This window comes from Geotrypetes seraphini, chromosome 8 (genome assembly GCF_902459505.1).
Source record: "Geotrypetes seraphini chromosome 8, aGeoSer1.1, whole genome shotgun sequence".
Lineage (NCBI taxonomy): Eukaryota > Metazoa > Chordata > Amphibia > Gymnophiona > Dermophiidae > Geotrypetes > Geotrypetes seraphini.
In genome coordinates this window covers 180891964-180918197 of record NC_047091.1, presented here as the reverse complement: position 1 = coordinate 180918197, position 26234 = coordinate 180891964, and the positions used below count along the sequence as shown (strand labels likewise).

Below are 26234 nucleotides of genomic sequence, written 5' to 3'. Positions count from 1 at the left end.
TCAAAGCAGATTGAGGATTCAGATAGGAAAAGAAGAAATGAAACGTTTATTTAAAAAAATGAACGGGCAAGAAATATTTAACACAGTCAAATGAAAGATAATGAACAGGATGCAGCCTAAATAAAGGAAAGTGATTTAAGAAGGAATACAAGTTAGAAAGGAAAAGGTGGAAGAGGGATATAAAGCAGTAAAGTCGCATACTGGTGTCTCTCCAGAATGGATCAGAACACAACGCCAGAGTTAAATCAGAGTCTTTCTTTCTGATGTAACTCTGGCAAAGGGAAAGCCCAGGAGCATGCCTGTGAGGATCAGCAGCGAGAGCTGAGTAGGTAGTGGAATGGGATGCTGTGCTGTTTTCTCTGCCGCCAGACCTGTGGGGGGAGGGGACTATTGCCGCCATTGCTATTGGATCTATGTGGGGGGTTGTGATGCTTTACAACTCTGCTTCTGCCAATGGACCTGGGGGAGGGGGAAGCTGGGGCAGGGAGGGAAGGGGGCTGGCTGAGTGCAGAGCAGGGCACTGGAATATTAAGCGTGAAAGATAAGTGCTTTCCATTTCTAGGCAGTTTATGCACTTTAAGTACTGTTTTGATTCAAAATATTTTTTGCACAGCACTTGTCACTTTACCGAATGACCTATGATGGATTGTTTTTCCCAATAAGGGCGAAAAAAATTTTGAATAAAATTCCTGCCTTGGGAAATTTAAGGTCTGGTAGTTCATTTACACTTGATACTTTTTGTCCTCCGATTATATTCAAGTCAACCATTTTTCCTCCTTTTTTTGGGGGGGGGGGAAATGGGAGTCTCAACTTATATTCCGATCGACTTATATTCGAGTATATACAGTACTTCATATACCAGAACTTGGTTGGGTGCTATGAGCAGTCAGCAGCAGTGAATGCCCGTGATCCCTGTGGTAGATGTCCCCCACTCCACAGAAGTACAGAAGTCACTAGCTGGATAAGTAGAATGAGAAAGGATCACCATACCATTCTATCACTAGCCTAGGGCTTTTATTTGACTGGGGTGGGGGCTCCAGAAGCAAGTTCACTAGCCAGGAGGAAGATATGGCTTTGGGTATGGTTTGTAGAACCAGCCCAGTACCTGGCAGTGGAAGGGATGAGTCAGTAATGAACTGCTCATTGGGGTCAGCTTTAAACTGCCTTTGCCCCCAGCAGTTTCCAATGAGTCCAACGTCACTTTGCAGCAGCTGGGGACATAGTGCTGCCTGCTCTTGGCGCAATGATTACCCAACCTGAACCGCAGGGTTCTGATGCAACCAGGAAACAGCAGGATGCAGGCACCAAATCTGAGCAGCATCAGCTGAACCTCCAAGAACAAACCAACATCCCAGGTACAAGCAAGTTACATCTTGTCATTTGTGAACTCTCCAGCTAACAGACAACTATATAAGCTGATGCATGTTGGCCAAGCTTTGCAGATTGCTACCTGTGTAGCTTCGAGAGCACTGTATTGTAAACTGTGTGCTTCCTGAGACTTCAGGTGTGTCATCTGGAGGAGGAGAGTCATCTGCGCAGGCTGACTGCCTACAGGACGTGCCTCTTGCAGCGAGAGGCACGTCCTGTAGGCAGTCAGCTGGCGCGGATGACTCTCCCCCTCCTCCCAGATCCCTCCACTGAAGTGGGTGGCGGCCAGATTGGCATCCGCGCATGTGCGTGACATCATTACATCGACGACCACATACTTTCCGTGTGCCTTCTGGCTGTGGCACTGGGTTTAGTGTGCCACCAGCCGAAAAGCTTGTGAAACACTACTCTAGAGCAGTGGTCTCAAACTTGCGGCCCAGGGGCCACATGTGGCCCGCCAAGTACTATTTTGAGGCCCTCGGTAAGTTTATCATAATCACAAAAGTAAAATAAAACAGTTTCTTTAGCTATAAATGACAATATTATGATTAAGACTTAGCCAAAAGGAAAGATTTATAAACTATAAAGAGTTTTACCTCATGCAAAATTGTCATTTCGTTAATAAGACATTAACTATTTTTTTCTGAGGCCCTCCAAGTACATACAAATCCCAAATGTGGCCCTGCAAAGGGTTGGAGTTTGAGACCACTGCTCTAGAAGGTTGAAAAGAAAGTGATGGGGTCAAACCAATGTACCGGTAATCATTTTACAAGGATACGGCTCCCCCTGCTGGAAATAATCTCAGTGACTAGGGTTTCCATGGCCTGTCTGCAGTGCAGTGCTGGACTGATCTAAGCTAGACTGCAGAAACCAGCAGGCATTTTTAAAAACTGAAACCCCACAGGTATTCTTCCCCATTGGCTTTGCACTAATTGTCAAAGGGAAAGCATGAGCAGCGGCCTGGTGGTTACAGCAGCAGGCCGAGGACTCTTCAAGTCACTTCATTGGCTCCCTATCGATCTCTGCATACAGTTCAAACTCCTCTTATTGACTTACAAGTGCATTCATTCTGCAGCAAATCAGTATCTCTCCTCTCTTATCTTTCCCTACACCCCTTAAGTCTCTCTTATCTGTACCCTTCTCCTCCTCTGCCAACTTGACTCTGTTCCTTTTATTTTAATGCCCTGTATGCCTGGAACAGACTTCCTAAATCAGTACTTCAAGCTCCATCTGTGGACATACACTTCCCCCTCCCTATTCGTGGTTTCGACATACGTGGTTTCAATTATTTGCAATTTTTTTTGCCCCCCCCCCAAGAATCGCTCGTTGACAGCCCGCATTAAAAAAAAAAGGCCCCAGGACTTGGATCAGGGCAAGGAGGGAGGCGAGCAGCCGCCCCAGGAGCACGGATCTTAACTGGTGGTCTAGCGGTGACGTGGGGCAGAAGCGATCTTCCTACACTCCTGCCCCATGCTGTGAGTTCCTTCAAAAAATACATAAAACCAATGTAATACAACCAAACATGTTCCAAACACCTCCAACTACTCCTTAGCAAATTAGAAAATGTTCAAACTATTCCTTAAGCACTTCTTAATATCTTAACAATATGTACCTCTTATTTTCATAACAATTATGTATTCCGCCTTGAACCGCAAGGTAAAGGCAGAATAGAAATCACTAATGTAATGTAATGTTTCAGGATGTGGACCTGGAATAATATATAAATTATAAGAGGTCTTATGATCTGACCCTCTGTAATTATGATATGCCTGTGACACAATCAAAGTTTGAAGATTTCTTAACCATCCATATTTACCCTATCTAATATAATAAAACGGTAAGCCGCACATGCGCACTTCCTATGCGTGCGTCCGTTTTCCATGAGCTATAGCACACATAGGAAGTGCGCATGCGCGGCTTACGGTCTGGCCTCACAAGGCAAGACAAGTTGATGCTGGCCGCCCGAAGCTCACTCTCTCTCTCTGGCGGCCCGAGGCGGATGTCGGCCGCGGTGGCTGCTGGCCGCCCAAAGCTCTCTCTCTCTCTCTTCCTCCCCCCCCCAGGCGGATGTCGACCGCGGCGGCTGCTGGCCGCCCGAAGCTCTCTCTCTCTCTTCCTCCCCCCCCAGGCAGATGTCGACCGCGGCGGCCCGAGTCGGATGTCGGCCGCGGCGGCTGCTGGCCGTTAACATAAGTAGGCCATGGAGTTCAGCAGGAAGGTATGGGGGGGAGGAAAATACTGCACAGGGAAGTGGGGTGGGAGGGAAATGCTGCAACACACGGAAATGGAGGGGCAGAAAAGGGGTTGATGGACAGGGGAACAGGTGCTGATTAACAGGGAGGGGGCAGAAAATGAAGACAGGCCTACTGCTGGACAGGGGGAGCAGGAAGGTGGTGATGATGGACAGGGGGAGGTAAAACAAAGGGAGAAGGGCTACTGCTGGATAAGGTGAGCAGTGATGGGGTGGTGGAGGACACAGGGGAGGTAAAAGGAAGGGACAGGACAGGGGGAGCAGGCAAGGGGTGGTAGTGGACAGCCAAGGAAAAAAAAAAAAAAAAGACAGACAGAAATACAGAAAGCGGCTAAGGAGAGAGAAAAAAAAATAAAGACAGACACACACACATATATTCTAGCACCCGTTAATGTAACGGGCTATAACACTAGTGGTTCTATAAAATATTTACTTTCAGGTAGGACATTTTTCTAAGGCCCCTTTTTCCTCCTATTTCTTTGGAGACTGTTGTTCAGCAGAACTCAAGCCCCAGCATGAGATCTTCGCAGTCTCGGAGACTTACCCTGCACTGATAGCCGTGGCCAGATCTAAAGCAGTCGTCACTTTGGACTGGACGGTCATTATGTTCAGGTTCATGAGGTAATAGAAGGCCAGCTGGAGGATGCTGTTATCTGTGAAATCGAGAATGCGCCATGTTAATCTCAGAATCTCAGGCCTTGTGGCAGATAAGTACATGTGTGTTGGTTGCTCTACGCTCAAATAGTAACGTTCAATGCTTTATAACAAATCAAAAAAAATGTGCAGCTCAGAAAATTGAGATCTAAGGAAATTAAGTACTACACATTCTTCCTTCTTCCCCCCCCTCAAACATAAATGGGAAAAATTCTTCCATACATCTGGCTCTAAATGTCCCTGTTCTGTTACTTAAATTTTGAGCAAGAATATGTTATGAAGAGTGATGAAAATGGATCGGAATAGTTAGTTAATATCTGTTAGGTGTACAATATTACTAGACTCAAGACGCCTTTCTTTTTTTTTTTTTTTTTTTTTAATTCTTTATTCGTTTTTAAACTTTCATCAAGTGTACAGAAATCATAATAAACACTATTAATTAGACCACTTGAACATCTTATCATTATATCTTATAAATATAAATGCAACCCTCCCCCCACCCGCCTTCTAATCACATTATTCATTATAAGATCATAAACCCTCCCATTAAACCCTTCCCCTCTTTCAACACTAAGTGGTGTATAATTAATAGAAAAATGGCATTTAATCATGACAAAAAGATGTTAATGGCTCCCATACTTTTATAAAACTTTTATACTTTCCATTCTGTACCGCCAGTGATCTTTCCATTCTATATAGGTGACACAACGAATTCCACCAGAAATTAAAATTAAGTCTACTGTGATCTATCCAGTTATTAGTAATATGTTGGACGGCAACTCCTGTCATGATCAATAAAAGTTTATTGTTACTCGATGATATCTGACTCTTTTTTCTCATGGACATTCCAAATATCACGCCTTTCAAAATCCAAGTTAGACTTCTCCTTAAATATCCAGCAGCATTCACTATGAACCGCTTTTAAGAAGCGATCTCCTCTCCCTATTTGTTTTTTCCCCTCCTTCCTTCATTTTCATTTTACTTTCACTTAGATATATTTATATCTTCCCTCCCCTAGTACCTTATGTAACAACCCTCCCCATCCAAATCGTCTTTGTCAAGTCACTCCCCTCCCTTTTCTTTTTTTCATTTTCATTTATCTTTTTTTTTTTTTAATTGGAAATTTTAGCTTTGTAAACCGACCAGATACTTGTTGATGGCTGGTCTATCAAATTATAAATAAACTTGAAAACTAAATGACTTCATTTTCTTTTGTAATCCACCTTTGAAACTTGTCGTTAGAAGCAGGACATAAATCCCATTTTAAATGAGAATGTTAGTCTCGGAAAGTGCAGGTTAAATGTTTCTATAGATCACAATAGACAAAAGATCAATTTACAGAGTTTCACCCCATTCCAAGCCCTTCATTACCTTTGCACTTGAGATTGAGAGAGACTGAAAGCGGATGTCTCTTCAGCATCTCTTTCCGCTTGTCATCGAGCTGAACACCCAATGTTGGACGCCTGCGTTTCTGTAACACAAACCCAACACTCCATCACCTTGTTTCAAAGATCTCTACAATCTCCCTCTACATCCCAAACACTGCCTGGATTGAGGGGATAAACCAAGGTTACTCCTGAACATGACACATTTAAAAATTCTAAGAGACGTTGCATTAACCCCGATGTCTAAGGAACTAGTATGGATGGACTCGAGTTGGGCTTTGTGGCAGCTGGTTTTAAATGCAAACAAGTTACCCTGGCCAAGCAGCTCAGAGGCCACCAACAATCACAGTGGAATCCATCAGAATCTGTAACTAAAACCCATTACAGGTGGTCTTTGAAAACCACTCTGAATTGACTCCCCAGTCATTAGTAGCAGTATAGAAGCTGTCCCTAGAAGTCGCAAGATTGTTGGCGGTATATAAGAATAAAGTTATTATTATTATTATGTTTGTTTCTGTCCTGTTTTTTTTAATTTTATTTTTTTTTATTTATTTATACACTTTCAAATATAATCAATCAAGTAAAACTTGTACAGAAAGCAAGGTCCAAGAAATAAAGAAAAAAAAATCCAACATAATACATACATTCGAATAATTATTTCATCTTAGATCTCACTCAAGTCCTCATATAGGATCCGAGATTTAAATGAAACGGAATTTAAAGGAATCAATTAACCCTTTCAGGACCAAGGGACATATTTGTCCCATAACTTTAAAATCCTATAAATTTTGATTGGGATCGTCTACAGTTCTAAATTTGATATGTACGGATTCCATAGGATACTGCCTTTATGTAAACAAACTGGTTCCGACATTCATTCATTAGCGTCGTTGCCAGATTGACGAGAAGATTCACTTGCCACACTGTCCATAAGCCAGAAGTTTGATTTTTAAAAAAAAAAAAAAAAGATATTTCACAAAAAAAATCAATTTTTTGGCATCTGCAAGCCCTTTTTACCATAAAAATGTCGTCAAAACCACAAAAATTGGCCTACGATCCTTATGGTCCTGAAAGGGTTAAAGGAAAAGAACAATTATAGGTGAGACCATGATTAGGCAGTCATCTATTCTTCATGAGCTTTCTCCAGCCGTGACAGAGACAGGAATGTTGTCAGTTGTGAAGGTTCAAAGAAAACAAACTTATGCAATTTATAGTGAATGATACATTTACAAGGGTATCGAAGAAAAAAGGTAGCACCCAGGGCAGTAATTGCAGGTTTTAACAACAAGAATTCTTTTCTGCGCCTCTGTGTGTCCCTGGCCAAATCAGGAAACATTTGAACTTTTAGTCCCAAAAAGTCTTTGTGTTTATTTTTAAAGTATAATTTCAATAACCATGTTTTATCCAAAATAAGAGCAACTGAAAGAAGCAAAGTAGCCGGAGTGGCTACTTCCCTATCTGAGGACTCTAATAAAGCGGTTATATCCAAAGGTTGTTTAATCACTTCTTGATTCGCTTCTTGGGAATTCTTTTGATCACTAAATTCTTTAACAGGCAAATAATAAGCCTGTGTAAATGGTGGAATAGACGAATCAGGAATTTCAAGTATTTCCACTAAGTATCGTTTAAGCATATCTCTAGGAGTTATTGTAGGAATCCTAGGAAAGTTAATCAATCTAAGATTTTCTGTCCTGTTTTTATTCAATTTCTACTGTTATTTTTAATTGTAAACCGCCTTGATTTGCGCTGCAACAAGGGCAGTACAGCAAGACTAATAAACGATAAATGACGACGCCAGATTTCTTTTCTTTTTTTAAAAAATTGTGTAATAATTTGTTGTAATTTAATATTTTGTGCACTTGATGTAAAATATGAAAATGAAGAAAGAATATTTTAAAAAAATTCTTTATTCATTTTTAAATCCAATAAATAGTGCATCAGGTTATCAAGCAAATAATATAATAGACAGCGCTCCAAACAATCAAATGATATATAAGTACTTAGCATATTCCTAGAAACCAAAAAGTAGATATTCTGTGCTCTGGTTTTTACAACCAATTTCAATACGCTGTTTGCAGAAATTCTTCCTGAATCCACTTATATACCAGCTCTCTCTGAAAAGTTGCATATCTAAACCACTTTTTGTGCGACCAAGATAGACTTGGGGGGGGGGGGGTGAGGAGCAAAGGAAATAAAAATCATACGAACAAAGAAGTGGATTTAAGTAGCACATATAGCAAAATATAGTTCGCCATCTCTTAAAATACAGGGTTATTCGATGTCAGTCCTTAAGAGGTTTTCAGGATTCCCACGATGAATATCATATTCATATGCATAGTCATTGTGGAAATCCTGAAAACCAGACTGAGTTGTGGCCTTCGAGAACAGACAATGAATAAGAAATGCCCCACTTTTCTACACAACACTATGACCAGTGCTGCTTTTGGTCATAAAAAATGCTTCTTCCCATCAAGAATTTAGAAAAAGAATTTCAGTAATACTAATAATTTTTTTTTATATAAACATTTTATTGAGTATGAAAAAGAACAACAACACAATTTGTCCTTTTTCTTACTTTAAAAACTCGGTGTACATACTAGAGAATGACACGGGGAAAAAATCTGTCCCCGTCACCGCCCCGTCACCGGCCCACCATCCTCTGCACCGCCCCGTCACCGCCGATCCCTTCACCGCCCCGTCACCGCCATCCCTTTCACCGCCCCGTCACCGCCACTGCCATCCCATTCACCGCCCCGTCACCGTCCCCGCTGCATCCATATAAGCCTTTTTCCTTTCACTCCCTCCTTCCAATTTGAGCCGGGAACACTAGCGATCGCACGGTCCCCGCGGCCACTACCTGCCTGCCCGGTCGATCCTGGTGTTTGGCCGGCTCTCTCCCTTCTCCTCACCTTGGTTTGTGGGTTTTCTTTTTCGGCAACCTGCGCGCTTTCCCAGGGAGCCGCACACGCGCGGCTGCTCAGTGTTCGATCTTCTGCTCTGCTGCAACTTCCTGTTTCCGGTTGCGTCAGAGCAGAAGATCGAGGCTGAGCAGCGGCGGGTGTGCGCGGCTCTCTGGTAGCGTGCGGGTCGCCGAGGAGGAGGATCTGCGGACTGGGGTGAGGAGAGGGGAGAGAGCTGGCTGGACACTGGAATCGATTGGGCGGGCGGGTGTGAGCTGCGGGGACCGCGCGATCCTTCATGCCTCACTGCGGGGGACAAGACCATTCACCGCCCCGCGGGCGGTGAATGGCCTTGTCCCCGTCGCCGCAGCGACTGCTAGTTTTCTTCCCCGTTTTCGGCGGGTGACCCGCGGCTAAAATGCGGTGGCCGCGGGTAAACCGCCACCGTGTCATTCTCTAGTACATACCATATATACTCGAATATAAACTGGGATTTTGGGGCAAAAAAAACTGACCTTCCCAGTTTATATTCAGGCCAGCACCCAGCCATCCCCCTCCCAGACTTATTGTAGGCCTCCGCCAGGCTGCCAGGTTCTGCACCCCCCCTGTCCCCTTCATTGTACCTCATCTGCCATTGGAATCCCTGGTGGTCCAGAGGTGTAACCAGGGTCCAGAGGTGTAACAGCACTCCTGCTCGCTACACCTCTGGACCACCAGGGATTCCAATGGACAGGGCAGAGAGGGGGAGAGCCTGGAAGGGAGCTGTGTACAGTGCCCGGCAGAGGGTCCAGAGTCTGATAGAGGAGGGAGGGAGGGAAGGGGGCTGAGTACATAGCCTGACAGGGGATGGAGGGAAGGGCTCTAGGTGCAGATCCTGGCAGGGCACGTGAATTTTAAGCCGCTCGACTTATATTCGAGTCAACCATTTTTCCTCCTTTTTGGGGGGAAAAATGGGGGTCTCAATTTATATTTGAATCGACTTATATTCACGTATATATATCATAATACATAAATGCTTCTTATGAATGTGAAGAAAGAGCATTTCAGAGACTTGTGACCATCTCTGTTCTATCTGCCCTACTCAAAAGAACATTATAGTTTCTTTGGCCTCTATCATAGCTTGGTAGAAGTCAGTGACAATGTCTGCAAATGCTCAAAGGTAACAGGTCCCTTCGTTAATTACCATGTTGTCATCACAGCACTGAAGTTTACCTTGGCTCTAGCCAGGCTACACTGTCTAAATTCCCTTCAAGGATTGTACTTTTGGTGCAGGAGGGAAGGGAAAACAAAAGGGTCCCTTATGTTCCAGATAAACATTATAAATACTTTGCTATAATGAAAACCTCTAGGTCATAAACAGGTCACAGATCTCTCCTGGTCCTTTTTGGATCTCAGGTCCGCAGTACTATTTTTTTTTTCTAATCACTCAACTCTAACCCTCCTAGAACTGTGGATGAGATACAAATTATTTTAAACCTTACCGTGGTCTGTTCCTCCTCAGCATCAGAGTCGCTCTCATCATCTGTGAAAAAGAAACACCTCTGAATAAAAGGAACACAGGAATTCCTACTGAGAGAGAAAGACCTTTTGACATCTAATGAGACCCCTCTCTCCTGTTTTGTCCGAGTACACCTTGCAGAGAACCATAGCCAGAAATGCCATGCAGAAAAGGTCACAACAGTTTTACTGATGTCTAAGTCCAAATTTTGAAAACAGAATCATAGTAACATAGTAGATGACGGCAGATAAAGACCCGAATGGTCCGGTGACGGGATAATCGCGTGCCGACAATTCGGCGGAAGACAGAAGCGCGTGGGGGAAAAAATAATTTTTAAAGAGCTCCGACTGGGGGTTTGGGGTGGCAACCCCCCCACTTTATTGGTTAGTGTTCACGCTGCCGTTGCGGGGGGGTGTGGGGGGGTGAAACCCCCCCACATTATAGAGAAAACGGAACTTTTCCCGAAAAAAATCAGAAAAAGTTCCGTTTTCACTATAATGGAGGTTTCCAACCCCCCGAACCCCCCTCCAACAGCAGCGCGAACACTAACCAATAAAGTGGGGGGGGTTGCCACCCCAAACCCCCCCCCCCCGTCAGAGCTCTTTAAAAATTACTTTTTCCCCCGTGCGCTTCTGTCTTGCACCGAATTGTCGGCGCTGGATTGTCAGCGCGCTGACGTCTTGCGCTCCACTGTCTATAAACCGAATGGTCCATCTAGTCTGCCCAACCTGATTCAATCTAAAAGTTTGTTTTTTTCTTCTTCTTCTTAGCTATTTCTGGGCAAGAATCCAAAGCCCTAAACCAAATAAATATTCTTACCCCCTCTTTTACAAACGCATAGCGTGGGTTTTAGCACTCCAGCAGCTCCGATGCTCATAGGAATTCTATGAGCGTGGAAGCAGTTACCGCCACTGCCGGCGCTAAATCCTGCACTATGCATTCGTAAAAGAGGCGGTTAGTGTTGGCAGTATTTTGGAAGATTGAGGAATAGAAAATTGGCTAGTAGGGAAGGGACATGACGTCACGACCTTGTATGGCCGCTTAACTTGGGAGCTCTGCTTCGGCTGCCAAGTTTTTCAAGCTTTTTGCATTCTCCTCACCTCTTCCAGCATAGGGTGCGGGAGCCGAGATGTTGACACAATAGAAAATTGGCTAGTAGGGAAGGGACATGACGTCACGACCTTGTATGGCCGCTTAACTTGGGAGCTCTGCTTCGGCTGCCAAGTTTTTCAAGCTTTTTGCATTCTCCTCACCTCTTCCAGCATAGGGCGCGGGAGCCGAGATGTTGACACAATAGAAAATTGGCTAGTAGGGAAGGGACATGATGTCACGACCTTGTATGGCCGCTTAACTTGGGAGCTCTGCTTCGGCTGCCAAGTTTTTCAAGCTTTTTGCATTCTCCTCACCTCTTCCAGCATAGGGCGCGGGAGCCGAGATGTTGACACAATAGAAAATTGGCTAGTAGGGAAGGGACATGACGTCACGACCTTGTATGGCCGCTTAACTTGGGAGCTCTGCTTCGGCTGCCAAGTTTTTCAAGCTTTTTGCATTCTCCTCACCTCTTCCAGCATAGGGCGCGGGAGCCGAGATGTTGACACAATAGAAAATTGGCTAGTAGGGCGTTACCTTAAACAACATATATTATTTCTGCCCAACTTCTGAAAAGATATTCTCGATCATGATGTAGGCAACCTGGGCAAAACACCATCTTTAGATAATTCAAGTAGTAATTTAAAACAAAATGTTTTTCCCTTTTTTGTTCTGAATTCCTTTTATGTGATTGCCCCCAAATTCTGTGCATGGTACTTAAGTTTTGAGCACAACTTAATTAATTGGCCTAATTGGCGCCAATAATTGACAATTAAAACTTTGGAATTGATGCTAATTGGCATTAAAAGTTATGCGCACATCTTGGTGTGCACGATCCTATAACAAGTATGCGCTAGTTGCAGTGTGCACATTTGAAATGGGGGAATGGCCACGGGCGGATCGTGGGCCTTCCTAAAAGTTATGTGCATTGTTATAGAATATGCCTGACGTAAGTATAACGTAGGAGCTGGAATTTAGGCCTAGTTTGAGCTGGCTTAAAATGGGTACGTCTAAGTTATACGATACACAGGCACTATGCGTGTGTGCGTAATTTTTACAGAATTGCACTTAATCCCCCCATTGCCTCAGGTACATTAGATAGATTGTGAGCCCACCGTGACAGACAGGGAAAAATGCTTGAGTACCTGAATAAATTCATGTGAACTGTTCTGAGCTCCCCTGGGAGAACAATATAGATCATTGAATAAATAAATAGTGTGAAAAGTTTCAGCCTCTGATAACTAGAGCTGGTATTGTGATGTCATAATGTTTCATTCCATCAATAAGAGCCAACCTCATCAGTGATGTCACAATGGTTGATACTTGGCTCACTTTTACTATATTTTGATTTCTAGAGTGGTGCAGTGGTTAAAGCTACAGCCTCAACACCCTGAGGTTGTGGGTTCAAACCCACGCTGTTCCTTGTGACCCTGGGCAAGTCACTTAACCCTTTCAGGACCATAAGGATCGTAGGCCAATTTTTGTGGTTTTGACGACATTTTTATGGTAAAAAGGGCTTGCAGATGCCAAAAAATTGATTTTTTTTGTGAAATATCATTATTTTTATTTTAAAAAATCACACTTCTGGCTTATGGACAGTGTGGCAAGTGAATCTTCTCGTCAATCTAGCAACGACGCTAATGAATGAATGTCGGAACCAGTTTGTTTACATAAAGGCAGTATCATATGGAATCCGTACATATCAAATTTAGAACTGTAGACTATCCCAATCAAAATTGATAGGATTTTAAAGTTATGGGACAAATATGTCCCTTGGTCCTGAAAGGGCTAACCCCCCATTGCCCCAGGCACCTTAGATAAATTGTGAGCCTGATGGGACAGAAAGGGAAAATACTTGAGTACCTGACGTAACCTGTTCTAAGCTCCTTTGGGAGGACGGGCTTAAAAAAAAATCAAAGAAAATAAAAAAGAAAGCATATATTTTTCATACCAAGGCTGTGTAAACAGAGACAGCAAACAGAAGAGGACCTAAGACCTACAAGAGTAAATGATAGAACAGGAAAGCAGTTCATTTTGAAAACGGCAGCTAGGATGGCTGGTAATCACTTTTAATCAGATCTAAAACTGCAGCATTGGGATTTTTTATTATTAGCATTTATGCACTGTTTCAAGCCTAAGCAGATTTGGGAAGGAACGATTTGCAACAATCACAGGAGTAGCCCAACAGGGACAGAACTGTCTTTCTCTAGGCTCAAGAAGTTGCAGCAAAAATCCAGAATTGGGTAGTAGAGGGGTTGGAAGGAAGATGATCAGAAAAGCCAGGCACCTATTGAGTACGACATAAATAAGGTCTCCAAGTCCCCTCTTTTTTGACAATATTGACATTTAAATGGCATTCCCCCATAACCTTTGTAAAGGGACTAGTGCTGTCCAGGCATAGGGATATTTCTGCAAGACTAAGACATCAGTCTTTCATGTTTGGATGAACCTGAGCTCTAAGTCTGACTTTTTCATCCTTCCACAGTAATCATGACCACTAGTTGTAAAAGGATAATAATATTTCAGCCAGCCTGTCAAGCACTGCAAACAGAACAGAAGATTAGAATTTTACATCGATAATCTTTCCAGTAGAAAAACACAAGTCCTGAACCTGTGGGTAGTGCATCTTCACCCACAAGGGATGCAGAAGGTATAGTATCATAGTAAATGACAGCAGATAAAGACCTGGATGGTCTATCTTACATTTTCAACTCCACCTCCCTTCATCACCAGGCACTGCCCTCTCTCTTCAGTTTGTACCAAAGCAGACATAACTCCTGAAAGAGGAGAGATAACAAGCAGGGGCACAGGGTAACTCCCCAATACCATACTTTTGATCTGCTCTGCAAGAAAACACAACTCATTAACAAACGCAACATAGTATCATCAAGGCGGAATGAAAACCACCTACCTGTGTTCAACCAGCACTAACACTTGTTCGGCACTGACTTTGTCAAGAGCAACCCTGTATAGACACTCCTGTCTCTTTGAAGCTGTAGCTTCATATGGCTTTGTCTTGCTTGAGTGAGATTAGACAAACCTCGGCAATCACATACCTGTTTGAGGCAAAAAACAAGCTACACTGTAAACTGATAGGGCAGGCCTTCAGGACTCGTATGCTTTTCTACTGGAAAGAAGATTATCGAGGTAAGAACCTAATCTGTTCCAGTGCAAAAAGCACATGTGTCCCTTTATCTGTGGGACATATCAAAGCAGTTTGAGCCTAGGATGGGATAAAAGTGCCTGCTAAACTAGCACACAACAACAAACAGAAGATCCAACCTGACTGCAGTGAAATATCAAAATGAAGAATAAAAAAAAGGAACTGCAGTGATGATGTACAGGATGCCAAGACTTTATTGAACAATCATAAAAAACATAAAACAGTTTGTTTCCAAAAGGTCTGGTAAGACCGGACCCAACACGGTCCGTGTTTCGAAGAAACACTCCTTCCTCAGGGGTCCTGATGCATATCAGAACAAAATAACCTAACGGAAAACAACTGAATAAAAACTGGAGATAGCACTGAATGGCCGTTAGTGCTCTTGCGCTATATGATTATGAGGAATGGTTCCCTGCATAACAAGGCTTGAAGTTCCAAAATTCTTCTAGTGGAAACAATTGTTACTAAGAAAACTGTCTTTACAGTAAGGTCAGTCAGCATGGCCTCCTGTAGGGGCTCGTTTGGGGTATTAATTAGGGTCCTCAACACAAGATCAAGATTCCATGAAGGACAAGTTTGACGCACAGGCGGACGCAACTGCACTGTTCCCTTTCAAAACCTGGAAATATCCGGTCAGAACCCAAGGAACCTCTCTCTAATTGAGCTCAAAAACAAGGTAGACTGGCCACTTGGATCTTTAAGGAACTAACTGCCAAGCCCCTCTCGAGACCTTCCTGAATCGCTGCTATTGGAGCCCTAACCGGCTCTATCTGCTGCTCCAAACACCAGTGTTGAAATAATTTCAAGGCTTTCACATAAGCCGCTACTGTGGCTGGTTTCCTGGAGCAAAGGAGTATGGCTATGACCACCGCCAAGTACCCTTTTTGTACTAAGATCACAAGCTCAAGAGCCATGCCGTAAGCCCAAAGCATTCTGGATTCTCTAAGGCGATTAGGCCCTGTGAGAGCAGCATCGAATGAAGAGTGAGTCTCAGGTTCTGATCTCTTTGCAGCTGGTCTAGATCCATGTACCGAGATGAGGTCAATCTGAAACCACAAAGATCATCAGCCCTTGATGCGTCACTATTCTTCAGATGACTCGGCCCATCATTGGCCAAGGGGGTGAACACATACTAGAGATCCCTAATGAGCCAAGGTTGTACTAGAACCTTGTGATTCTTTGCTTGGGATGCCGCCCTTTCTACCACAAACTCCACTGGCTACCATTCGAATCCAGAATCCTATTCAAATTCTGCCTGCTTTTGCTACAAAACAGTATTTGGTTTATCCCCAAGCTACATCACCCCTCACTTCACCCTGAATCACAGCATCAAGAACGTCCGCAGAATTCAACTTTTTGCCTTCCCCTCCCTAAAACTATGTCACTCAAAAAAATTCCTTGACAAAACCTTCGCCTTCCAGGCCGCCAAGCTAAACCCATGGCTAGCCCAAATGGTCCTCAAGGCCCTCAAAACCCACCTCTTCCAAGACCAGGACCCTTAATGCCCCTTCTTTATCTACCAACATCTCTCCCCCCCCACCCTCCCCTACTTCTACTTCGTTGTTCGCAACTTTGAACACTTTGGTATTGAACCGCTTGTAACTCTGTTTAATTGATGTGAACCGCATAGAACTCTTCTGGGTATGGCGGTATACAAAAATAAAGTTATTATTATTATTATGATGATGAGCCAGTCGTCCAAGTACAGATGAACCTGAATTCTGGCTCTGCACAAATGTGTTGCTGCCACCACCATTACCTTGGTAAACATGTGTGGCGCTACTGCTAGTCCAAATGGGAGTACCTGTATCTCCAGCACATGGAATCTGAGAAACCTTAAGTGAGCTGGAAAAATGGGGATATGCAAGTAAGTCTCTGTCATACCCAGAGAAGCTAGATATTCTCCTGGAGCGACCGAGGCAATAACTGATCTTACTGCCTCTGTACAGAACTTGGGCATTTCTCAATGTTTCAATAGCATCATAGTGATTTCAGGATACGACAGAAAAAAAGTGGCCTGGGTCTTGGAGCTGCAGGTACATTAGATAGATTGTGAACCCATTGGGACAGATAGGGAAAATGCTTGAGTACTGATTGTAAAACCGCTTAGATAACCTTGATAGGCGGTATATAAAAAAAACCTAATAAACTTGCAAGTGAATGCTTTGTTGAGGCAGCTCGCAGACCCTCTAAGAACATAAGAACATAAGCAGTGCCTCCGCTGGGTCAGACCAGAGGTCCATCGTGCCCAGCAGTCCGCACACGCGGTGGCCCAACAGGTCCAGGACCTGGACTGTAATCCTCTATCTATACCCCTCTATCCCCTTTTCCAACAGGAAATTGTCCAATCCTTTCTTGAACCCCAGTACCGTACTCTGCCCTATTACGTCCTCTGGAAGCGCATTCCAGGTGTCCACCACACGTTGGGTAAAGAAGAACTTCCTAGCATTCGTTCTGAATCTGTCCCCTTTCAACTTTTCCGAGTGCCCTCTAAATCTAGTTCCCGCAGAGATACTGCAATGATTTCCTTTAAGTCGGCTGGCTTAATGTCGGGTCCTCTCCCTGGTCCAGGGCTGCTACATCCTCTTAGCTGTACTCGCCCCCATGAGAACCTGCTTCTCCTACAGAGGAAACACTTCAGGAGAGAAGAGGCATAGATTTGGATCCCCAATCGTCCCAGTCCTTCTCTACCTGGATTTCGGTTTCCCAAGGACCCTTTTCTTGAAAAGGAGACAGAGACTGCAAGGATAATCCCTCCTGAGTGCTAACCGGAATAGTCACAGCTGGACCTAGGGACTGCTTGTACTTTACAGAGACATCAAACATGAGAGCTGCAAAATCAGCATCAAAAACCTGACCTGAATCTCCGTGGGGGGGGGGGGGATCTTTTAAGAATTCCCTCGAGAGATTTTCCTGACGCAGTGGTGTATTTTTTCTTTACTGCCAGCGACAAATCGCCAGTGGAGAACTCTAAGGGGAAATTTATGTCCCACTTCTCAAGCCTTCTGTGCCTCTGGAGGGTCCCGGGGTGGGGGGCCTAAGCCCAATACTCCAGCCCCCCCTCATGTGATATGGCACTTGGCACACAGGCGCTCCTCAGGCGCCCATCCAGCACAAAATTGACATGATACAGTGGTTAAACCACTTGTGGAATCCATCCTGTTTCCAGACCCAAACAAGGTGTTTTGAGGCAAGAGAAGGCTTTTAAAATAAAAATCGGAAAATCCAAGATGGCCGTCACAACAGCGACTTTGGCACCAACAACAGCCAAAGGGAGCTACAGAATTGGGGAAAAAATGTCAAAGACAAGATTTTAGGGGAGGGGGGTCCTCAAGGAAGACCCAGAAATTCTTAAAAACCACTAAATCAACTCCACCCGAGTGTTTCTCATAGACAGTAATGGGCTGTACTCACTGTGCTGCCATGTGCTGTGCTTGCATCAGCTCTCACTGTACCTGGCTGAAGGAGAAGCTTTTCTGCCTCAGACCAACTAGCTGGATCTCTAGTGGTTGTCTCTCCTGGCTGCTTTTTACACAGTCTGAAACCTTCTACCCTACCAGTCTCACATGATTCTTCCGGGGTGGGGTGGGGGTGGGGGGTTGCAGTTGGAACGCGCAGTCTCCCAACCAGTGTGGAGCCCAAATACAGCCTGTGCTCACATGCTTCAGTTAAAACCCAGTGAGCAGACTCCCAGGGGCCGGACCCTGAGCTGATCCAAGTATTAGGCAAGCTGGCCACACAGGTGCCCTGCAGCAAAATTGGCCCGCTCAGAACACCGAGTCTGCAGCTTCTCCCAGGCAGAGCTATCCCATGTTTTCTGGAAACCTCATAGTACTACTAATCACTTATATAGCACTGTTTAGAATTTTAACCAGGCTTACTGTTATTTTAATTTCAGTACTTTCATCTACTGTTCCTCTGCCGCCGCAAAGCGGCGGCCCGCCGGACTCCTCCCCCTCCAGGTCAGCGCATGCACTATTTAGAGGGACTCTCTGCGGCGCGCGCCGAAAGAGCACGCATAAGGAGCAGGTCCTGCTCCTTGGTTCGCTCCTTCGTGCGCATCCTGAGAGCGCTTTCTTTTATGCTATTCCTCCAATACTTTCAGTCGCTTTTATTTACCTGATTACATTTCTAATTCCTTCCCTTTATATACTCAATAATTCTAATCTTGTTCTTAAGATGTCAACTATAGACAATAATATCCCCGTTTATTGGGGTAACAGACCTTCCGGACCCATTCCCTATAAGACAACTACATCTTCTCCGTATTCTCTCTTAACAATTCCACTTCTCTAATACTCTTAATAGAAACTCCCTTCCCATTAATCAATCTTTAAAACTCGGTCTTATTAACACCAGATCAATACGTAATAAACATCATTTACTGAAAGACGCTATACTCTCTCAGGAATTACATATTTTATGCATCACGGAAACCTGGCTTACAACTGGTGACGAAGCTTTCCTTTGCCCTCCAAATTTTGACTACTATTGGAACCATAGGCAGAACCGCAAGGGAGGCGGAGTTGCCATTATCTTTCAAAAAAACTTAGTAAAGATTGGCGAACAATCTACGAACAATACTACTATTGAATTCTTACATGTTCAAATCAAACAAAACCCAAAAACTGACCTTCTATTACTCTACAATCCCCCCACTATAGATAACACCAAACTTGTTTCTTTACAAAATCTTATATTTGATTTCTGTTCGGATACGATTTGCCCTATTATTTTAGGAGACTTTAATATTCACTTTGATAACCCTAATAATTCGTACTCTGCCGAAAGGAGAAATTAGGTTCTTACCTGCTAATTTACTTTCTTTTAGCTTCTCCAGACCAGTAGAGGTTAACTTTACGAATGGGTATATATCTAATCATGACCAGCAGGTGGAGACTGAAAACAAAACTGTGGGACAGTATATCCTATCCCCTCTTCTCTATTTCCCTCAGTCTGCCGAATAGCCAAGCAGAACCAAGAACTGGAAAACAGAAAGAAAACAATACTCCGAACAGGAGTAACAATTAACATACCCAAAAAATGCTGTTGGAAAATGCAGAGGAGAAATACCCGAAGGAAAATGTCCCCACAGCTCGCCAGCTAAGCCAGCCGAGCCACAGCCGCTGTTCTTTAATTCTCCCCGGCCCTAGAAAAATACTAGAACCCGCAGCAAAACACAAAAAACTGCCCGCGCAACAGCCCGAACAACAACAACAGACAGGGTGGGGACCTCTACTGGTCTGGAGAAGCTAAAAGAAAGTAAATTAGCAGGTAAGAACCTAATTTCTCCTTCTTTAGCACTCTCCAGACCAGTAGAGGTTAACTTTACGAATGGGACGTACCAAAGCAGTCCCTCTCACGGGCGGGACCCCCGAAGGGCCGATACCAGTACACGCTCCCCGAACACCGCGTCCCGACGCGCCTGCACATCAACCCGATAATGACGAACAAAGGAATGCAAGGAGGACCAAACCGCAGCCTTACCAATATCCACTGGAGGCACGAGCGACGACTCAGCCCAAGAAGCCGCCTGACCCCGAGTGGAATGAGCCTTGAGAAACTCCGGAACAGGCTGCTGTTTCAGAAGATAAGCGGAAGCAATCGTCTCCTTGATCCAGCGCGCAATAGTAGCCTTAGAAGCGCCAGCTCCCCGACGAGGACCCGCCAGAAGGACAAAAAGATGATCGGACTTCCGGAATTCCTGGGTCCGCTGCACATAAGAGCGAAGGACCCGACCGACATCCAACTTGCGCAGCTGCCGTTGCTCAGAAGAGCCCTCCCGACCACCCAAGACCGGGAGAACCACTGATTGATTGACATGAAAAGGAGAAACAACCTTCGGCAGAAAGGAAGGAACAGGCCGCAAAACGACCCGCTCCCTAGAAAACTCCAAGAAGGGAGCCCTACAAGAGAAAGCCTGCAGCTCAGAAACACGCCTAGCAGCAGTAATGGCCACCAAAAAGACCGCCTTCAAAGTAAGGTCCTTCAAAGAACAGTCGTCCAAGGGCTCGAAAGGCGAGCGCACCAAAAACAGAGAGAACCAGATTAAGATCCCAAGAAGGAACCGAGGGCCGTAGGGGAGGCCTAAGCAACTTGGCCGCCCGCAAAAACCGAATCACATCAGGAAGAGCCGACAAACGCTGACCTGACACCAACCCTCGAAAATCCGACAGGGCCGCAAGAGGAACCCGGAGAGAAGACCAAGCCAGGCCTCTATCCAGGCCATCCTGCAAGAACTCTAGAATGTTAGGCAGGGAAGCGCGAAAAGAGGACACTCCCCGCGCCCGACACCATTCCTCAAAGAGATGCCAAACCCGCACATAAGCCCGAGAGGTAGAAAGCCTCCGGGACCCCAACAGTGTAGAGATCACCTTGTCTGAATATCCCTTCTTGCTAAGGCGACCCCTTTCAAGAGCCATGCCGTAAGACAGAAGGGAGACGGGTCGAACATGGGAATGGGACCCTGCGTCAGAAGGTCGTCCGAGAGAGGCAGAGGAAGAGGATCCGCCACCAGGTGCCTCACCAGATCCGCATACCACGGACGTCGAGGCCAATCCGGAGGCACCAGCACCATCCGACCCGGATGGTGAACAATGCGAAGAAGCACTCTGCCCACCAGCGGCCAAGGAGGGAACACATACAACAGCCCCTCCGTTGGCCACGGCTGGACCAGAGCATCCAGATCCTCGGCCAGACCGTCCCTGCGATGACTGAAGAAGCGGGGCACTTTGGCGTTGCCACCGTGGCCACCAGGTCCATCAGGGGCTGCCCCCAAGCCTGCACTATCAACTGAAACGCCCCGGCGCCGAGACACCACTCTCCTGGATCTAGGAAGTGACGACTGAGGAAGTCTGCCTGAACATTTTCTACCCCGGCTATATGAGAGGCCGAGAGGTCCAGCAGATGGGACTCCGCCCAAACCATGAGCAGAGCCGCCTCCTGCCCAACCGGAGTGCTCATGGTGCCCCCCTGACGATTGACATAAGACACCGCCGTGGCATTGTCCGACAGCACTCTGACCGACTTGCCCAGCAAAAGGGAGTGGAAAGCTAACAGCGCCAGACGGACCGCTCTGGTCTCCAACACGTTGATCGACCAGGCGGCCTCCTCCGCGGACCAGGTGCCCTGAGCTGAGTGACCCAAACACTGAGCCCCCCAACCCAGGAGACTCGCATCCGTCAGGAGCACCGTCCACTGCGGGAGATCCAGACCCACCCCCTGAACCAGGTGAGGGGTCCGGAGCCACCAGCGCAGGCTGCCGCGCGCCAACCCCCGCAGGGGCACCGGAACATCCAAATCTTGCCTCTGGGGAGACCACCTCCGGAGCAGAGCATATTGAAGAGGACACATGTGGGCCCGCGCCCACCTCACCACGTCCAGGGACGCCGCCATCGACCCCAAGACCTGGAGGAAATCTCGCGCCCGAGGACACCGGGACGCAAAAAGCAGGCGATTCTGCGATTGCAAATTGCTCACCCGGGCCTCTGGAAGGAAGACCTTCCCCAAGGAGGTGTCGAACAGAACCCCAAAGTACTCCAGGCGCTGAGCCGGGACCAACCGACTCTTGGAAAGGTTGACCACCCAGTCCAGCGACCGGAGAAACTCCACCACCCAAGCCGTAACCCGGGAGCTCTCCTGCAACGACTTTGCCCGAATCAACCAGTCGTCTAGGTAGGGGTGAACCAGGATGCCCTCCGACCGCAAGGCTGCCGCGACGACCACCATCACCTTGGTGAACGTCCGGGGAGCCGTGGCCAGACCAAAGGGAAGCGCACAGAACTGATAGAGCCGCCCCAAGATCGCAAAGCACAGGAAGCGCTGATGAGAGTCCCGAATGGGAACATGCAAGTAGGCCTCCGTCAGATCGAGAGAAGTGAGGAACTCCCCCGGCTGAACCGCCAGAATGACCGACCGCAGAGTTTCCATGCGGAAAGAAGGAATCTTGAGAGCCCTGTTGACCCCTTTCAAATCCAGGATGGGCCGAAAGGTCCCCTCCTTCTTGGGCACCACAAAGTAAATGGAGTACCTGCCGGTGCCCCACTCCGGAGGGGGCACCGGCACCACTGCCTTGAGATCCAGCAAGCGCTGCAGGGTCTGGCGAAAAGCTTGCGTCTTCCCTGGAGACTGACATGGAGAAGCGAGGAAAAGGTCCAGCAGAGAGCGGGCGAACTCCAGAGCATAACCGTCCCGCACCACCTCCAGGACCCACTGATCGGACGTGATCTCGGCCCACTTTGGGAAAAATTCGCGCAGCCGGGCCCCCACCGGAACCAAAGGGGGCGCCGGCAAGGAGTCATTGCGCAGGACGGGAAGCGGGGGAGCCGGCGGAGGGATTCCCTGCCCCCCGACGGGCCCCCCGAAAGGGCTGCATGCGCTGAAAGAACCGACCCCTGGAAAATCCCGGAGCCGGGAAAGAAGCAGCCCCACGCCCAGGGCGATACTTGCGAAACTCCCGCAAACGCCCCCGGGCAGCGCCACCCCGAGACGCAGGACGGGCACGGTCCTCAGGCAGACGGGGAACCTTAGAGTCCGTCAGAGTCTGAATCAACTTATCCAATTCCTCCCCAAACAAAAAAGACCCCCGAAAGGGAAATTTAGTAAGTTTAGCTTTGGACGCAGCATCCGCCGCCCAAGCACGCAGCCACAAAATACGCCGCGCGGCCACTCCAAAGGCCATAGACTTAGCCGAGATCCGCACTAAGTCATAAAGAGCATCAGAGAGGAATGAGGCCGCCATCTCAATCTTTGCCACCTCCTGATCCACCAGAGACCAGTCATCAGACTCCCGATCCAGGACGCGCTCAGCCCACCGAAAAACGGCACGAGCGACCAGCCCCCCACAAATAGCCGCCTGGACCCCAAAAGCCGAGACCTGAAAATTGAGCTTAAGGATATTCTCCAATTTGCGCTCCTCAGAGTCCCGCAAGGCAGACCCGCCCTCAACAGGGACGATATGCCGCTTAGAAATCGCCGAGACCACCGCGTCTACGACTGGCGATACTAAAGTAGCCCGATCCCCCTCAGGGATGGGATACAAACGAGCCATGCTACGCGCCAGACGAAACACAAAATCCCGAAAATCCTGACGCACAGGAAAAGAGCGGGAAACAGGACAGACCCCCTGAAGCAGAGGGGCCCCCATACGCGGGGTCTCCGGCGGCGCAAGTTCAAAAATGCAGCACCAAGGAGACCTGCTACATCAGGTCTAAAAGCTCATCCCTCAGAATAAAAAGCGCACCACGGACGCATCTGCTCTGGAAGACGGGAAACCCGCCGCCCCGCTGCCAGCGGGCGTCCCCTCTAGAGGATCCTGGAAGCCCGCCAAAGCAGCCAGGTCCTCAACCATGCCAACCCGCTCCTCCGACCACCATTCCGCAATCCAAGCCCCCCAGCGGGCGCTTGGATGAGGGAGGAGGAAGAGGGGACGCCAAACGAAAAGAGGGAGGCAAAGCCATAGGGGGCGCGGAGGGAAACCACCCCCGAAACCCCCCAGGTGCACGTGGGACCCCCAATTGTCTGCACAAAGAAAGAAAATAAATTGGGGACAAAAAACCCCTGGGGGTCCCCAGGGACTCCCTGCCCCAGCAGGGGTCCCAACTGAAACCTGCCCCTGTGTTTGCAATACAGGGGGAAGGTCACCTGAGGTTGCAGACAAAATGGAGGGGCCAGACAGAGAAAATGGCGAAGTTCCCGCCAAAAAAGCTCCCTCCATGGCCTGTAGGGGCTGAGAAGACTGAACAGTCCCAGCCGCTAAAACAGGCAAGTCGGCATCAGCTGTCAAAAAATCAGCTGAGAGGGAATCCTTCGGCGAATCCCTCCGTGGGCGGTTGGAGAAGACCGGCTTCCCCACTGCTCCAAGCCGACTCGCGAGGCACCATCGGCGGGGAGCTCTGGGCGCCTGCAGCCGCTGCCGACGGAGCTCCACCACCTCACCGACCCAAACCGCCGAGTTCAGGCCGGCCGCGAGTGCCTCGCGGCTGGACCTAATTGTGTCCCCCTCCCCCGGAGAAGGGCACAATTGCTCCATACGCGACCTAGCTAGAAAAAAGTGCCGGTTAGATGAAAAAATACAGTAAAATACAGTTTTCTTAAAGGGAAACAACCCTCCAGACCGGCACTATCTCAGGATTTTTTTTTTTCTTTTTACAGAACAGACTCCACAGGCTCTCGAAGCAATATGCCTTGCTTGATTTAGGGGGCAAGGCTTACTGCTGAGGCTCCTCTAAAAAAATGTGGGGAGGTGGAGGAAATGGGGGGAGGGACCCCGCTTGAGACCCGCCGGGTTTGACACCCCCGAGGTCGGACGAACCCCCAAACAGGGCCCGCCCAAGCTCCGTCCGGCTAAAAACAGGAACAAACCCCTTAAACAAATTCCAACAGCCCTACCAAGGGAGATGGGTACAGATCACTCAACACCTGCTGGAGACTGAAAGAAGACTGAGGGAAATAGAGAAGAGGGGATAGGATATACTGTCCCACAGTTTTGTTTTCAGTCTCCACCTGCTGGTCATGATTAGATATATACCCATTCGTAAAGTTAACCTCTACTGGTCTGGAGAGTGCTAAAGAATGATCAATTTCGTTAAGACATTAGACCTGGAACTCCTTATTAATGAATCTACACATTCTTCAAAACATACTCTTGATATGATTCTCACAACCAAACTTCAATCTATAACTTATTCATTACCCCAAATTACACCAGTACCATGGTCTGACCACTATCTAATTGTATTTAATTGTTGCTACTCTCATCCCGTAGAAACAATTTCTCCCTCTGCATCTTTAAAAAAGTGTACGTATAGAGATTATACCAAACTGGAAATCTCTAATATCTCTACTTTCTTTAGCCCTTCAACACCTATTCCTAACTTTAACTCTCTGGATGATCAATTATCTTTCTGGAACTCCTCACTAGAATCATGTCTAAATGCAACAGCACCTTTAATCTCCAAAACTATTTCTTTTCGTAAAATACGTAATCCATGGTACTCAAGGGAATTATCATTAATCAAAACACAACTACGATCTTTAGAAAGAAAATGGCGCACATCGAAAACACCTGCTAATTTACAACGGTATAAAGAATATGCTCATTTCTATAAAAATAAAATTAATCAAACTAAAAAAACTTACTATTCTAACAAAATCTATAAGGCCAAAAACAACTCTGAATTATTTTCGATTCTTAAATCCATTACGCCAGAGTCTAAAACCAATAACAACACACCTGAACCTACTCCCAAAGCACAAGATTTGGCCGACTATTTCTGTGCTAAAATTGTGCAGTTACGGAAAACCTTTGCTCTTCAAAAAACTGAAGAATCTTCTCACTTTAAAGCTTCAACCAAACATTCAAACATCCAAATGTTCGAATTTTAAACTTCCATCCCTTAAGGAAATAGAAGGCATTTTTCAAAGAATTAAATTAAAAAACTCTCGTCTTGAACTTATTCCGCCTTTTTATTTGAAAAAATTTTTTTCCTGCTTTGGTTCTTTTATCCACTCACTTATCAATAATAGTCTTCTAACAGCTACTGTCCCTATTAATTGGAAGAAAGCAACAGTCACTCCCATTCTGAAAAAATTTAACGCCAATCGTAACGATGTATCTAATTATCGACCAATTTCTAATTTACCGTTTTTAGCAAAAGTGACTGAAAAACTGGTCTTTGAACAATTATCGGATTTTATTGAAACTTCCAATGCTTTACATCCCAACCAAACGGGATTTCGGAAACACCACAATACTGAATATTCAATGCTAGGTCTTATAAATAATATTCATTATTTTCTTGATCACCACAAATCGGTTGCCTTATTCTCCCTGGATCTTTCCGCAGCCTTTGACACTATAGATCACACTCTGTTACTTAACCGTCTGGAATCTTTTGGTGTTAGTGGACAAATCCTAAACTGGTTT

The 26234-nt window shown here is 46.3% G+C and overlaps 1 protein-coding gene across 2 annotated transcripts in view; it reads right to left on the bottom strand.

Annotated features, from left to right (window-relative positions):
• THOC5 (THO complex 5) overlaps positions 1-26234 on the bottom strand; it is a 96667-nt gene that overhangs the window by 31388 nt on the left and 39045 nt on the right. For both annotated transcript variants that reach the window (XM_033956977.1, XM_033956978.1), the window contains 3 exons: positions 10040-10080; positions 5645-5744; positions 4164-4272 (listed from right to left, as the gene is read on the bottom strand). In XM_033956977.1, coding sequence (XP_033812868.1) covers positions 4164-4272; positions 5645-5744; positions 10040-10080 — 250 coding nt within the window. The remainder of the gene's footprint in view (positions 1-4163; positions 4273-5644; positions 5745-10039; positions 10081-26234) is intronic.